The sequence below is a fragment of the Anomaloglossus baeobatrachus genome, chromosome 8 (genome assembly GCF_048569485.1).
Source record: "Anomaloglossus baeobatrachus isolate aAnoBae1 chromosome 8, aAnoBae1.hap1, whole genome shotgun sequence".
NCBI lineage: Eukaryota > Metazoa > Chordata > Amphibia > Anura > Aromobatidae > Anomaloglossus > Anomaloglossus baeobatrachus.
Genome location: NC_134360.1, coordinates 92,099,208 through 92,113,278, shown reverse-complemented (window position 1 = coordinate 92,113,278; position 14,071 = coordinate 92,099,208). Strand labels below are relative to the sequence as shown.

The following is a 14,071-nucleotide window of genomic DNA, read 5'->3' as shown; positions in this document are numbered from 1 at the left end:
CCCATCCCAAGGACAGGGGGTAAGTTTCCAATGTGAGAAAACCCCTTTAAAGCAGCATTAACACTGCAGCCAAAGATGGGAAACTGATTTATCTAAAAGTATAATGTCATCGTTCTTAAGTTCCCTTTACACGAGACGACCGATTGTGCGATAGCACGATCGATCGTACCCGCTCCCGTTGTTTTTGCGTCATGGGCAATTAGTTGCCTGTGGCGCACAAACTAGTTTAACCCCCGTCACACGTACTTACCTTCCGGACGACCTCGCTGTGGGCGACGAACGTCCACTTCCTGGAGTGGGAGGGACTTTCAGCGTCACAGCGACGTCACATGGCAGCCAGCTAATAGAAGCGGAGGGGCGGAGATGAGCGGGATCTAAACATCCCACCCACCTCCTTCCTTCCATTAAGCCATCGGGTGCCGCGGGAGGCAGGTAAGCTGCTGTTCATCGTTCCCGGGGTGTCACACGGAGCAACGTGTGATGCCAGGGAAACGATGAACAACCGGCGCCATTTTAATTAAACAATTTTATGAAACCTAGCAACAAGTACACGACTCACGATTTGTGAGCGATACTGCGTCGCTAGGAGGTGTTACACGAGACGACGTCGTGTACGATGCCGGATGTGCGTCACGAAAACCGTGACCCCAACGATGCATCGCACGATCAGTCGTCTCGTGTAAAGCCCGCTTTAGCAACACATTGTCCTGCGTCTCCCAAGACTTCCCTCTAGTTTGGTCTGCTGCAGCACATAATGCAATGGTGCCCGTATAGGGAATCTGTCACCAGGTTTTTGCTCCCCCATCTGAGAGCAGCATAATGTAGAGACAGAGCCCCTGATTCCAGCAATGTGTCACTTACTGAGCTGTTTGCTGTCATTTTCTCTGCTGCAGATCTCACAGCTATACAGAGCTCATGAATATGCTGGACTACCTGCAGCACACCAAGTAGTCCTGTAATGATAACTACTGCTGATTAAACAGTGATTTTATCAAAACTACACTAGCCAACCCAGTAAGTGACAACACTGGAATCAGGATCTCTGCCCCTACATTATGCTGCTCTCAAATTAGGTGGCAAAAACCTGGTGACAGACTCATAATTCTCCTCACTAAAGAGTAACCACCCTAAGTAAGCCCAAGGCTGTGCCCAAGAATAAATAATTGCCCATCACTGAGCTCACCACAAAAAATGACCTCACACCGTCTCACTTATAGTATACAGCCTCCACATTCTCTCCTATAACATTTCCACTACACTGCCCCCTCAAATGAAAACCCCCACTGTCCTCACCACTGAATTATACCCTCCAGACCTTCCTCACTTATGAACTATGACCTCCATTGTCCCCACCTCTCCATGCAGCCCCCACTTCACTGTCCCCACCTCTCCATGCAGCCCCCACTTCACTGTCCCCACCTCTCCATGCAGCCCCCACTTCACTGTCCCCCTCATGATGTCCCCACTCTATAATGAGCCTTATGCTTCGCATTATGTATACCGAGCCCTCCCAGGCTCCTAACTGAGCGCTCCCTATGCTGCCCCTTCTCCATATCAAGCCCTCTCCATACCAAGCCTCCCCATGATTTCCCATTCTCCATACCATGCCTCCCATTCTCAATACTGCAACTCTCATTCGCTATACTGTCCACCACCCTCATTCCCCCCCCCCCCATTTTCCCATTCTGCTCCATCACCAATGCAGGCGCACCCCTATCCTGCTCCATACTCCATGTTGCGCCCCCACATCGTGCTTCATCCCCCCCATCCTCCATGTTGCACCCCCACATCATGCTTCATCCCCCCCCATCCTCCTTGTTGCGCCCCCACATCATGCTTCATCCCCCCATCCTCCATGTTGCGCCCCACATCATGCTTCATCCCCCCATCCTCCATGTTGCGCCCCACATCATGCTCCATCCCCCCATCCTCCATGTTGCGCCCCCACATCGTGCTTCATCCCCCCATCCTCCATGTTGCGCCCCACATCATGCTTCATCCCCCCCATCCTCCATGTTGCGACCCCACATCATGCTCCATCCCCCCATCCTCCATGTTGCGCCCCCACATCGTGCTTCATCCCCCCATCCCCAATGTTGCGCCCCCACATCATGCTTCATCCCCCCATCCTCTATGTTGCGCCCCCACATCGTGCTTCATCCCCCCCATCCTCCATGTTGCGCCCCCACATCATGCCTCATCCCCCTCATTTTCCATGTTGCGCGCGCGCGCCCCCCAGGTTGCTTGTTCGGCGCTGTCTTCGGCTGTAAAGCGCTTACCTGCTCCAGGCTGCATCTCCCGTTCTCGGCGGCGGGACCTCCCATCTTCCTCTGCGGCGGCTCTATCTCCCGTTCTCCGCGGTGGTGGTGGTGGCGGCAGGATCTGACATCTTGCTCGGCAGCGGCTCCATCTCCCGTCCTCCTCTGCGCGGCGCTGCCTCACGCTGCTGTGACCTCTGCACAGTGAGTGCACGGCAGCACGTCGGGGCGGGGAGCTGATTGCAGCTCCTCTGACCCCGGAAATGCCAGCGCGCTCACAGTTTCATTTATATTCGAGTGTTATAGACGCGACTATAAATGACTGCAGCGCCCCCTCCCTCCTCCAAAAAGGCACCGGATTTAATAAAGAGTTTGGAGGAGGGAGGAAGATTTAAAAAAAAAAAAAATGTTTTGGTTTTTTTTAAGCTTTGGTCTGGGCGCCGCCCCCTGAAAGGCGCCACCCCAGGCACGTGCCCTCAAGTGCCTAATGGTAAATACGGCCCTGATCATAAATGTAAGATGTAAAAAAAACCTCAACCAATAATCACCTTAATACTCACCTCCACTGCTCACTAGCTCCTGTACTCTCCCTGACGTCTCTTCTAACTGTCCCCTCACTCTAAAACTCAGGCATCTTCATCTTAGGCCTGAACTTCCAGCTGCAACTATGCCCAAGACTAGGGCTGAGTGGATCCAAACTGTAAAATTCCGGATCCGCGCGGGCCGAGGATACCAGCCCCAGCCGGATTTATCTTGCCTGGGGATGAAAATTAGGGAAGGACTGCCTGTCGTTTTTTTTAATTTATTTAAATAATAAAAAAAGCTGCATCACCGGCACAGCTGCACACTTCTGACAGGAACATGCATGTGTTTCTGAAACACATGCACGTTCACCATACTAACCCGCAGACACTTGCACTGCTTTCCCCGCCCACCGGCCGTCCTGCCGCCTGTGATTGGTTGCAGTCAGCTGACACGCTGCCACTCAGGGTGGGGGTGCGTCTAACTGCAACCAATTACATGCACCAGTGGATGGGCAAAACAATAATATTGAATTGTCGGCTCCGGAAGGGAAAAGCGTGACCCGGTAGGAGTTTGCTGCCATGACACAGCCTCGGGTAAGTATGCTCCTACCCCCCTATCCCATCCACAAACATTATTAATCTCAGCATTCTGGTCCCCATAGACTTATATGGGCACCGGAATCCGGAGCGGATCCAGATTTTTTTTCTCAATCCGGCAGTGATCCACTGGTCCCGGATTTTGGCGGCTTCGATCAACTCTACCCAAGACGTTTTGGGCTTAATCATGGTTGAAAGTTCCAGCTTAGACTGTACATCATAAGATCATGGAGCACATGACATCAAAAGTCCCGGCCTAGTAGGAAGGGTCCCTCGGTTTCAGTGTTCTCTTGCTACAAGAAGATGTGGTGAGGACCATTACGGGGGAGAACTCAAAGTAGAGGTGATTGGAAGTTGAGAAGTGGAATGAGTAATATTTTTTTTATTTTTTTTATCTTGTTGATGGTGGTGATATGGCTGCTATCTTGTTGAATTTGCATGGAGTGAATTCTAAACAATACATTTTGGAGAACACTGACTTTTGTCAAATTTGAGAAGAATTCATTTTCACGCAAATAAATTCACTTAATTCTACTGTTGTGAATAAAGATTGGGATCTATAACTCCTCCAGGAGCAAGCTGCTTATGTTATGTACAATACTTTTTTGCAGCATGATGGAGGTCATGACACAAGGCAAAAGTGATAGCTAAGTAACCAAAGCATTGACATTTTGGGTTAATGACAAGGAAACACCCCAGATGTGAATCCCATGGAGAGCTTGTTGTCAATCCTAAAAAAGCGGGTGAACAAACAAAAACAGACATTGTGATGAAATCCAAATGCTGGTTATATGGGGATGGGTTGTCATTAGGGACGGGTGAACCCACAGATGTTTGGGTTCGGCTAGACTTAAAAAAAAAAAAAAAAAGTCCGGTTCAGGACCGGAATTGAACCCAAACTTGAGCCAAACCCCCAACCACATATAAATCTATGGGAACCTAGACTTATGTGCTGTAAAATGGTGGTAGTAAGGGCTAGGGGGCTGCAAAAGCAAGCAAAACTGGGATTAAAGCAGGACAATTATATTTGCTGAGTTTCTGTGTGGCTGTCACACTGCTTTAACCTTATGAATATGCACTGTTTCCTCCACCCACCCTCTCTGATAGCATCTGTGATTGGTTGCAGTTATACTGCTGGCATGCCGACTACTGTGATTACTTGTCCTAACATTAGCTGTCTGGGTCCCCAAAGTGGAGTGTAAAAATAAATAAATAAATTGTAAAAATACCATAGGGTTCCCTGATACACAGTGCAGATAAAGCAGCAGCCCCCAGCTATGTGCGTTATCTTGGCTGTGTATCAAAATACAAGGGATCCCATGAGGCTTTTTTAAAATTATTTAAATAAATGGTTTTTAAAAAACAGCATGTGGTCCCCCCAATATTGATACCCAGCCAAGATAAAGCAGACAGGTAAGAGCTAGTCTTCACAGGCTGGGAGACCCATGGTTATTGGGACCTTTCCAGCCTAAAAATAGCAGCCCACAGCCCTCCCAATATTGGCACATCCATTAGATGTGCCATTCCTGTCGCTTACCCAGCTCATCCTGATTGCCCTGGAGGAGTGGCAATTGGGGTAATATAAGGGATTAATGACAGCTGTGATTTGTCAAAAAATCACAGCTGTCAACAAGCCAGAAGTTATTAATGGTTAGGGGTCTCTTTAATTACTAACATGTAAATAAAAATAAACACAAAACAGAGAAAAATAAGGAGTGAATATAAATCACATAAGTGAGAAATGAAAATTATTATTTTTTATCCATAACTAATGTATAACTTCACTGTTCTAATTATAAGTAATTCACTTTTTGGTAAATTATTTAACCTCGAGTGGGAATGCTGTGAAGTATAGTCCAGCTCAGGTGGTGGAGTCATCTCTGCCTTCTCAAAATTTGTTTCTGTGTATTGTTCTGTTCATCACATTATGATTTAATAACTCCCACAATTTTTGATATCTATTAGGTGGTAACGAAACGAGCATACATGGCTGTCGGGTCCCTTACAATCAATGAGGAGCGCTCAGAAGTGGTGGATTTTTCTGTACCATTTATAGAGACTGGTATAAGTGTCATGGTATCAAGAAGCAATGGTACAGTCTCTCCCTCCGCTTTTCTTGGTAATTCACAGAAGATACATTGCTTGCAATATTATGCTGTCCGATATCTTTGGACCATCCTAATATGCCTATATTCGTCACCTCTTCTACCTTCATCATCATTTTCCTTCCAGCTCTTTTCATCCTCCATTCTTCTCTCAGCTGTTGACCTACAATCGTTTAATAATAATCTTTCTCTTTCTTTTACAGAGCCCTTCAGTGCCGATGTTTGGGTCATGATGTTTGTGATGCTCCTAATAGTGTCTGCGGTGGCGGTGTTTGTATTCGAGTACTTCAGTCCAGTGGGGTACAACAGGTGCCTTGCAGATGGCCGAGGTGAGAAGAACACTTCCTGGTCTCCTCCGCTTTCCTTCTTATACTCCCTTGATTCCTTGCCAGTCTACATGGATTATTTTTCTTCTGAGATGGCATAGGAGAACCACGGCCAAATACTGGAAGCAATAGTGAAAAACATGACACTATTGCAGCCACTGGATAAATCCAATAAGAATAGGATGTGCAGAGATTAGCCAAATTCAATCAATGGCAGTGGCAAAGTTGTGATGTCTGTTACAGCCAGAAGAGGAGCGATACAGTTTTGGGCTCCACATTTTAAAAAAGACATTCAGAGGTTAGAGTCAGTTCAAAGGCGCGCAACTAGATTATTGCCACAGACTGAAGGCCTGCCATATGATGAGAGGTTGGCAAAGTTGGCAAAGTTGGATTTGTTTAGCTTAGAAAAGAGATGTCTCAGAGGAGATCTCATTTATATGTATAAATACATGTGTGGTCAATATAAAGGACTAACATATGACTTATTTCTTCCGAAGACAATAGTAAGGACCAGGGGGCATTCACTGCGAGTGGAAGAAAAGCGATTCCGGCAGCTAAATAGGAAAGGGTTCTTTACAGTTAGAGCAGTCAGACTGTGGAATGCCCTACCACAAGAGGTAGTAATGGCAGACAGTATAATAAGTTTTAAAAAAAGGGCTGGATGATTTCCTCAGTACACAAAACATTGTTGGTTGTAAATGACAAAATGTATAATTGGTGGAGGAAGGAAGGAAGGAAGGTCTTTCTTCAACCTATGTAACTGAAAGAAAGGCGGGGGCTAATAAGATACTTATTTTTAGAGCCTTTTGCAGGCTGAATTCACACAACCGTATTGCCTTTATCCAAGAAAAATTGTCCAATCATGATAATCACACTCTAATCAGACAAGGATCCCTTTTTCTCATATGTGGAGAGTAGAAAAAAAAAAAGTTTCTCCATCTTCTCCACTCGGTCAGTCCATGTAAATCAGGCTGCACTCTGATGTCATATGAGTGCAGTCTGATTTTTGTTGACCCATATGCCATTAAATTCTCATAGGCAAATTGTACATGCTGTGTTTTTTTTCTTCTGACCACTCGATCCGAGGAAAAAATTGGACATGCCCCAGTGAATAACATTGGTCCAAGTAAGTTCTGATTTTTTGATGGATCACATTTGGACCCAAGATATGGTCGTCTGTACGAGCCCTCAAGATGACATGCAGTGTTCTGTAGTTTCTTAGTTGGGTCTTTGTAAAGCCAATAGACTGCATCTAAAGGTTCATAAATATTATAGCATGTATTTGATGAATCAGTTGGATTATTTTGTTAAGTCCCCACAATGGGTATTTGGTGCATTATTTCCGTACCCAAAAAACACAGAATATTACACTTCCAGCAAAGTGGATGAGATTTATGTAAATCTGACTCCCCCTTCGCTTTTTTATTAACCCTAGAACGCATACCTGGGGCCTCGCAGGCCTGCTAGGTCATTTGTTTTCTATGGTAGATTGAATTGCTTGTGACTCGCCCACCCCAGGGCTATGGGACACCCGGTGCCGGGCCGGACTAGTCCGGTGGTAGTCAGTGGTGGCTGGGCCCGGCTCCGTGGCCCTGGTGGGTGTCAGTTGAATATGTGGCTGATGAGTTAGAGTTAATGTTCGTGACGCCACCTGTGGTATGCGGCTATTAAGCCGCCGCTGTTATGGGAGAACTCCGGGGTGATGTTATGACAGCTATGATGGTACTGCTCCCCACAGGTGGAGCGATGCCCCGGGATACCGTTGGTGCCCGTGAAAGTCTATGGTGTTGTGTGGCTAACACGGTGCAGGGCCGACAGGCGAGGAAAGAACCAGGCACAAACAACAGTCTCTTTACCTTTTCCTCTTTTACTCTGGGAACAGTCCAGTCCTGGGAGACCGTTACAGGTGGTGATGGGGATCCGGTCGGCCTGGAAGTACTTGGGATGATCTTTCTGGCCAGCTGAGTATGAGGCCTACTCCTGTACTTTGCTTTGTGATGATAGGACCCTGCTTCTCTGAATCCAGCAATGGCCCTCTTTGCTGCTGGGACCGATGGCACGTCCCTTCTTTCTGTAGGTGGCTGCGCAGACCCTCTCTCTGGTGCTTCTCCGCTGGAGTCCACACCGGGCCCTGATGCTGCAGCTGTACCTTGGATCTTTCTGGGCCAGGGGCTTGCAGCTCTCCTGCCCTTCGGACTCGGCTACCAGGGACGGATTTTATACCCTGGCAACCACAGACTCCGATGTCTGAGTCTCTCTGCTGCCTCTCAGCTATTCCTGCTTCTCTGGGCCAAGCTGCTCCAGCTCTAGGCCCCAGATTCACAGGACAGCTCACTCTGCGTCTGTTCACTTTCACTACTCCCTTCAGACTGACTCCACTTCCTCCCTCTGGTCAGGTAGAGGAAGGCTCCCTGGAATTCCAGGTTCAGAGCTCCCCCTGCTGGCCGGAGGGAGAACTGTGTTGGGTGTTAAACCTGCTGGCCAATGGATCTCCCAATTACCTCCAGGCTCAGCATTAACCCTTTGGGAGGGCAATGCTGTTGTGGCGACCAGGTCCTAGGGCGCCACACTCCCCCTTAGTTAAATTCAGTACTCCCGGACTGTGGAAACAAAACATAACATGTCATACATTTCATCCCAATATGGGAGGCACATTCTCTTTAACGTTACAAATTCAAACAGTACTATAAGAGTCCAGTGTGGCTCCCTGCCGGGTGTCCATTACACTGCTCCATGGGGGACCCGCCGCGATAAAACCCCCAACGTAGGCTCTGGGCGTGCGTCAGAGCATTGATGACCCCACTCTATGCACGCCGGACGGGTTTTTCTTCAGGGGTGTCGAGCACACTGGTGCTAACTATGAACAATTTAGGTGTTGGCCACCCATAGTCCAGTGGCCCAATTGTCCATTTTCACAATCAAAGAAAAAGAAAAACATTTTGTACACAACATTACAGACATTTCGCATAACTATTTACATTCCAATAAATACTCTTTCTTTCTCCTTTATACATTTGATTCCCTATACCTTAGAGGGGGTTGTCCCCGAGTGCTGCGTTGGGACCTGCGTAGCTCTGGTGTTTGTCCCTGACTACTTAGTGTGTCTCCTATCTCAGCACTACCGGTAGGCCTAACCCCAATAGGTATGCATGATGATCGCCCATGTGGTCTAAGAGTCGCCAAGGGTATGACAGGTTCACCACTGACAGGGGGTTGATCCTCCTGTTCCACTGCTGGCGTGTCACCTCGTGTCGGGGCGGACGGTTCTTTGGGTGAATCCGGAACCTGTTCTGTTTCTGGCTCGACCAACTGTGGGAACGTCAGGACCGGTACCACTACGGCACCATTTATGCGGGTCCAAGTCTTGGGGAATTTGCCGAGGATTGTTTGTATCATCTCTTCCCCCTCTTCTTGAACTTCCTCCACTTCCTTTTGAACTTTGCACCGCTCAGGGCACGTCTTCAGGCGGTCTCGGGAAATTGCTTGGCAGGTCTTGCCTTCATCTTTGCTTATGAGGCATACCTTACTATTGTCAAAGTTGGAGGGGATAATGGTGTAGGGCTCGTTTTCCCACTGATCATCCAACTTATGCGTCTTCCGCTTCTTCTTGAGGACTTGTTCTCCAGGTGCTAAGGGAGTTGCTGGGGCTGTTTGATTGTAATGCTGTTCTTGTCTCGTTCTTGCTTGAGACAGGCTCCTTTCCACGCACTCCTGGACCTTACGGTACCGCTGCTGCCGTTCTGCATCCCAATCCTCTATTTCTTGAACCGCCTCAGGCGACACAGTCCCCATCTCAAAGTCTACAGGCAACTTGCCTGGTCTGGCTCGCATCAGGTAAGCGGGGCTGCAGTTGGTCGAAGTCACTGGGATGTGGTTGTACAGGTCTACCAGATCTGGCAACTTTTCTGGCCATTGGTTCCTCTCTTCCAGCGGTAGGGTCTTCAGCATATCAATAACCACATGGTTCATTTTCTCGCACAGTCCATTGGTCTGGGGGTGGTACGGTGTGGTTCGAATTTTCTTACAACCGTACATGTTACAGAACTCTTGGAACACTTCAGCCTCGAATGCAGGACCCTGATCCGTCAGTACCCTTTCCGGATAGCCGTGCGGTCGACAAAAGGATGCCTGGAACGCTCTAGCTGCCGTCCTGGCTGTCTGGTCCTTCACAGGCACTACTACCAGGAAACGAGAGTAATGGTCCACAATGGTGAGGGCGTACACATAGCCTGACCGACTTGGTGTCAACTTCACGTGGTCCAGGGCCACCAACTCCAGGGGCTGCTTCGTGACAATTGGCTGTAGGGGAGACCTTTGGCTGGCATCATCTTTCCGCCTCAAGTTACACGGGCCACAGTCTCGGCACCATTTCTCGATCATCTTTCTCATGTGCACCCAGTAGAACCGATCACGGAGTAAGGCCTCCAACTTCTTCCACCCGAAGTGTCCTGCGTTATCATGATACGCTGCTAGGACCATTGGAGCATCCCTCTGCGGAACCACTATCTGCCAGACAAGTTCATTTGTTCGATAGTTGACATATCTCTTGCAGAGCTTGCCTTGGTAGGTGAACAGTCGTCCCCTCTCCTTCCACAGCTGCTGGGCTTCCTCTGGAGCGTCTGGGCCAAGATGGGTCTCAGCTTGCGCTAGCTTCTCTTTGACCAATCGCACGGCCGGGTCACCATTCTGTGTTTCTTCCCAATTATGGTGGAGTAATGGGTTAACCGAGACCTCGTGTTGGCTCGAGCGCTTCACTCCCACAGCATGCTCACACTGGGAAACACCCTGATGATGGAAAGCCGGTAACTCTATCTCTTCGAGTTCATCCAGGTCTTCTCCAGATTCGGGTAAGTGAGGCATTCTGGACAGCGCATCAGCATTGTTATTCTTCTTGCCAGCCCGATACTTGATGGTAAAGTCAAAGTTAGACAGCCGGGCCATCCACCGCTGTTCCAACGCACCTAACTTGGCTGTTGCCAGGTGTGTCAACGGATTGTTGTCCGTGAAGATGGTGAACTTGGCCGACGCCAGATAGTGCTTGAAGCGTTCAGTCACTGCCCAAACAATAGCGAGGAACTCCAGCTTGAAGGAACTGTAGTTTTCTGGATTCCTTTCTGTGGGCCGAAGCTTCCTACTGGCGTACGCTATCACCTTCTCTCTGCCTCCCTGCACCTGGGACAACACGGCTCCCAGGCCCACGTTGCTGGCGTCTGTATACAGTACAAACGGCTGGCTGTAGTCAGGGTAGGCCAGAATTTCTTCTCCCGTGAGAGCCCCTTTCAGCTGGACAAAGGATGTTTCTAGTTGGCTGCTCCATTCAAAGGGAGGGCTCTGCTTCTTAGCCTGCTTTGGCTGGCCCACCAGGAGATCTTGAAGGGGCGCTGCTATCTTGGTGAAACCATCAATGAACCTTCGGTAGTAGCCCACCAGCCCAAGGAACTGCCGCACCTCCTTTACCGTGGTGGGTCTTGGCCAGTCCTTGATTACGGTGACTTTCTCCGGATCAGGTGCCACACCTTCTGCGCTGACCACATGACCCAGGTACTGTACCTTTGGCTTCAAGAGGTGACATTTGGACGGCTTGATCTTCAGGCCATATTTTGACAAAGACTCAAACACTTCTGCTAAGTGCTTCAGGTGGTCTTCATAAGTCTTGGAGTAGACTATGACGTCATCCAGGTACAACAGCACGGTTTCGAAGTTGTGGTGGCCCAAGCAGCACTCCATCAACCGTTGGAATGTCCCTGGGGCGTTGCAGAGCCCGAATGGCATACAGTTGAACTCGCAGAGGCCCATTGGCGTCGTGAATGCAGTCTTCTCCTTGTCCGCCTCTGCCACGGGAACCTGCCAATACCCACTGGTGAGATCCAAGGTGGAGAAATAGTTAGCTGACTTTAAGGCTGTTAGTGACTCCTCTATTCTGGGTAGTGGATAAGCATCTTTATGTGTAATGCGGTTAATTTGCCTGTAATCTACACACATTCTCATTGTACCATCTTTTTTCTTTACGAGCACTAGTGGAGCTGCCCAGGGGCTACAACTATCTCTGATAACCCCAGCCTCCTTCATTTCCCGTAACATTTCTTTGGCACGCTGATACTGTGCGGGGGGTACAGGGCGGTATCTCTCTTTAACGGGAGGATGATCACCCGTGGGGATTTGATGTTTAACCCCTTTCACCTGCCCAAAATCTAGGGGGTGTTTGCTGAAGACCCGCTCGTACTCCTGTACCACCCGGTAAACCCCATGCTTTTGGTGTGAGGGGGTGGAGTCGGTGCCCACATGTAAGTTTTGGCACCAGTCTTCCAGCTGCCCCTTGGAGCCATTGTCTTCCGCCTGGTCGGACGGGATCAAGGGTTCCACTGCTTTGATGGTGTTGTTGCTGACAGTGTACAGTTTTGCTACAGTGGCGTACCGGGGCAATTTGGCTTCCTCCTCCCCACAATTCAGGACACGGATGGGCACTCTCCCCTTGCGGACGTCTGCTACCCCTCTGGCTATCAGGACTCCAGGCCTGCTGTCTGAATACACCGGTTCTACCAAGGCATGGTAATCCTGACCCTTGAGGCCTATTGCTGCCCGACACCATATCAACATTTCACTTCTTGGGGGTATTGCAATGGGGAGGGGGTCACTTACCCTCACACTGCCAATTTCTCCTCCGGCCAGCTCTACCTGCTGCCTCCTCATCAGGGCTCTGATCTCCCTCTGTAGGGCACGCTGCTGCCCGGAGCTGGCAGTTTCAGACGCCTGTTGCAACAAAATTATCACTTCGGCAACACAATTTTCTATCACATTTGTACCAATGGTTACCAATGGGTCAGATTCTTTGCGATCAATATCTACAATTATCATCCCCTGACACGGCAATTCTACCCGCCCCACTTTAATGGTTACTTCTTTGTACCCAATTTGAGGTAAGGGCTGACCATTACTGGCCACAATTGTTAAATCATCATCTGGGCCATGGTCAATGTCTGAATCAGCCCAATATCTTTTGTACAGTTTGTAGGGGATGGTTGTTACCTGGGACCCCGTATCCAGGAGGGCATTCAAAGGGATCCCATCCAGCACAATAGGAAGGACCGGTCGTCCTCCCACATACTTGCTGCGGCTGGGTGTTGAGCCGGGCTTCCTTACACCTGGGGGTCGGCTCCTGGCCCCAGGCTCGGCCCATTTAAAGGACAGTATCGTGCAATGTGGCCCGCCTGGCTGCAGCGGCGGCAGATCGGTTGTCCCGTTGAATCATACCGGTCTGTGTCTCTGCCTCGGGTCGGCGGAACCCTCCTCTGTCGCATCCATGGGACGTCATCTGGGCTGGAGGCCAACTCGATTCTTGCAGGCGATGGGGTCACTTGTAGAGACTGCACGGTCTTGGCAAGGGCAGCCACAGTCTTGGTCAGCTCCTGGACCTGCTGTCTGAGCTCTGCAGTGGGATCCTTATCCAGGGACTGCGCCTCAGCCCCTGCAGTGGCTCGTGTTGCAGGCACCACCCCGGGGTACGTGATAGCAAGAGGCCGGAGGGGTACTGGGTCATTCGGTGTAGATTCTCTCAGTACCCGGATGGCCTGGTCCTTAAACTTTGCAAAGTCCAGAGCAGGGTTCTGCAGGACCATGATACGCAGCTGGGTCCTGTGGGCATCTGACAGGAGCCCCTCTATGAACTGCTCGGTTAGGAGTTTGTGTTCCTCACGTACACTCTCTGGGTCCACTTGTTTAACCGCTTTCAGGGCCTCCTGCAGGTTTAAGGCATAGTCCCTTATGCTGTCTGTGGCCCGCTGCTTGCACCCAAAGAATCTCATCTTTATCTCTGCTGCGGTGCGGGTGTCAAAAGTACTCTTTAGCTTGGCCAGTATCTGGGTTACTGTCCCTTTATCTGTATCAGGCCAGGACTTCACTTCACGCTGGGCTGCGCCGGCTAGCTGTCCCATTAATATGCCCACCTTCTGGCCCTCAGTCAGCGGATACACCCGGAACAAGCTGTGCAGGCTTTCTCTGAAGTCGCTCAAGGTATGGGACTCCCCGGAGTACTGCGGCAGCCATTCTGCTCCCGGTATGTACGGCATGGTGATCGGCATTACCGGCGCTACAGCGGGGGCTGGGGCGACGGCGACAGGGATCGCTTCGGCTGGTGCTGCGGCGTCTCGGGCTATGGCAGCCACCTGCCCTCCCTCTGCGTCGGACATCTTCCTCCCCCTTAGTGAACCTTACCAGGCTCCGTTCACTTTTCAAATTTCCTTCTGGGTCGCGCGGGGTTAACA

The 14,071-nt window shown here is 49.8% G+C and overlaps 1 protein-coding gene across 1 annotated transcript in view; it reads left to right on the top strand.

The window, feature by feature from the left end:
• The window catches only part of GRIN2B (glutamate ionotropic receptor NMDA type subunit 2B), a 935,536-nt gene that overhangs the window by 830,596 nt on the left and 90,869 nt on the right, over nucleotides 1-14,071 (top strand). The window contains exons 8-9 of the mRNA XM_075321904.1: nucleotides 5,345-5,498; nucleotides 5,688-5,813. Coding sequence (XP_075178019.1) covers nucleotides 5,345-5,498; nucleotides 5,688-5,813 — 280 coding nt within the window. The remainder of the gene's footprint in view (nucleotides 1-5,344; nucleotides 5,499-5,687; nucleotides 5,814-14,071) is intronic.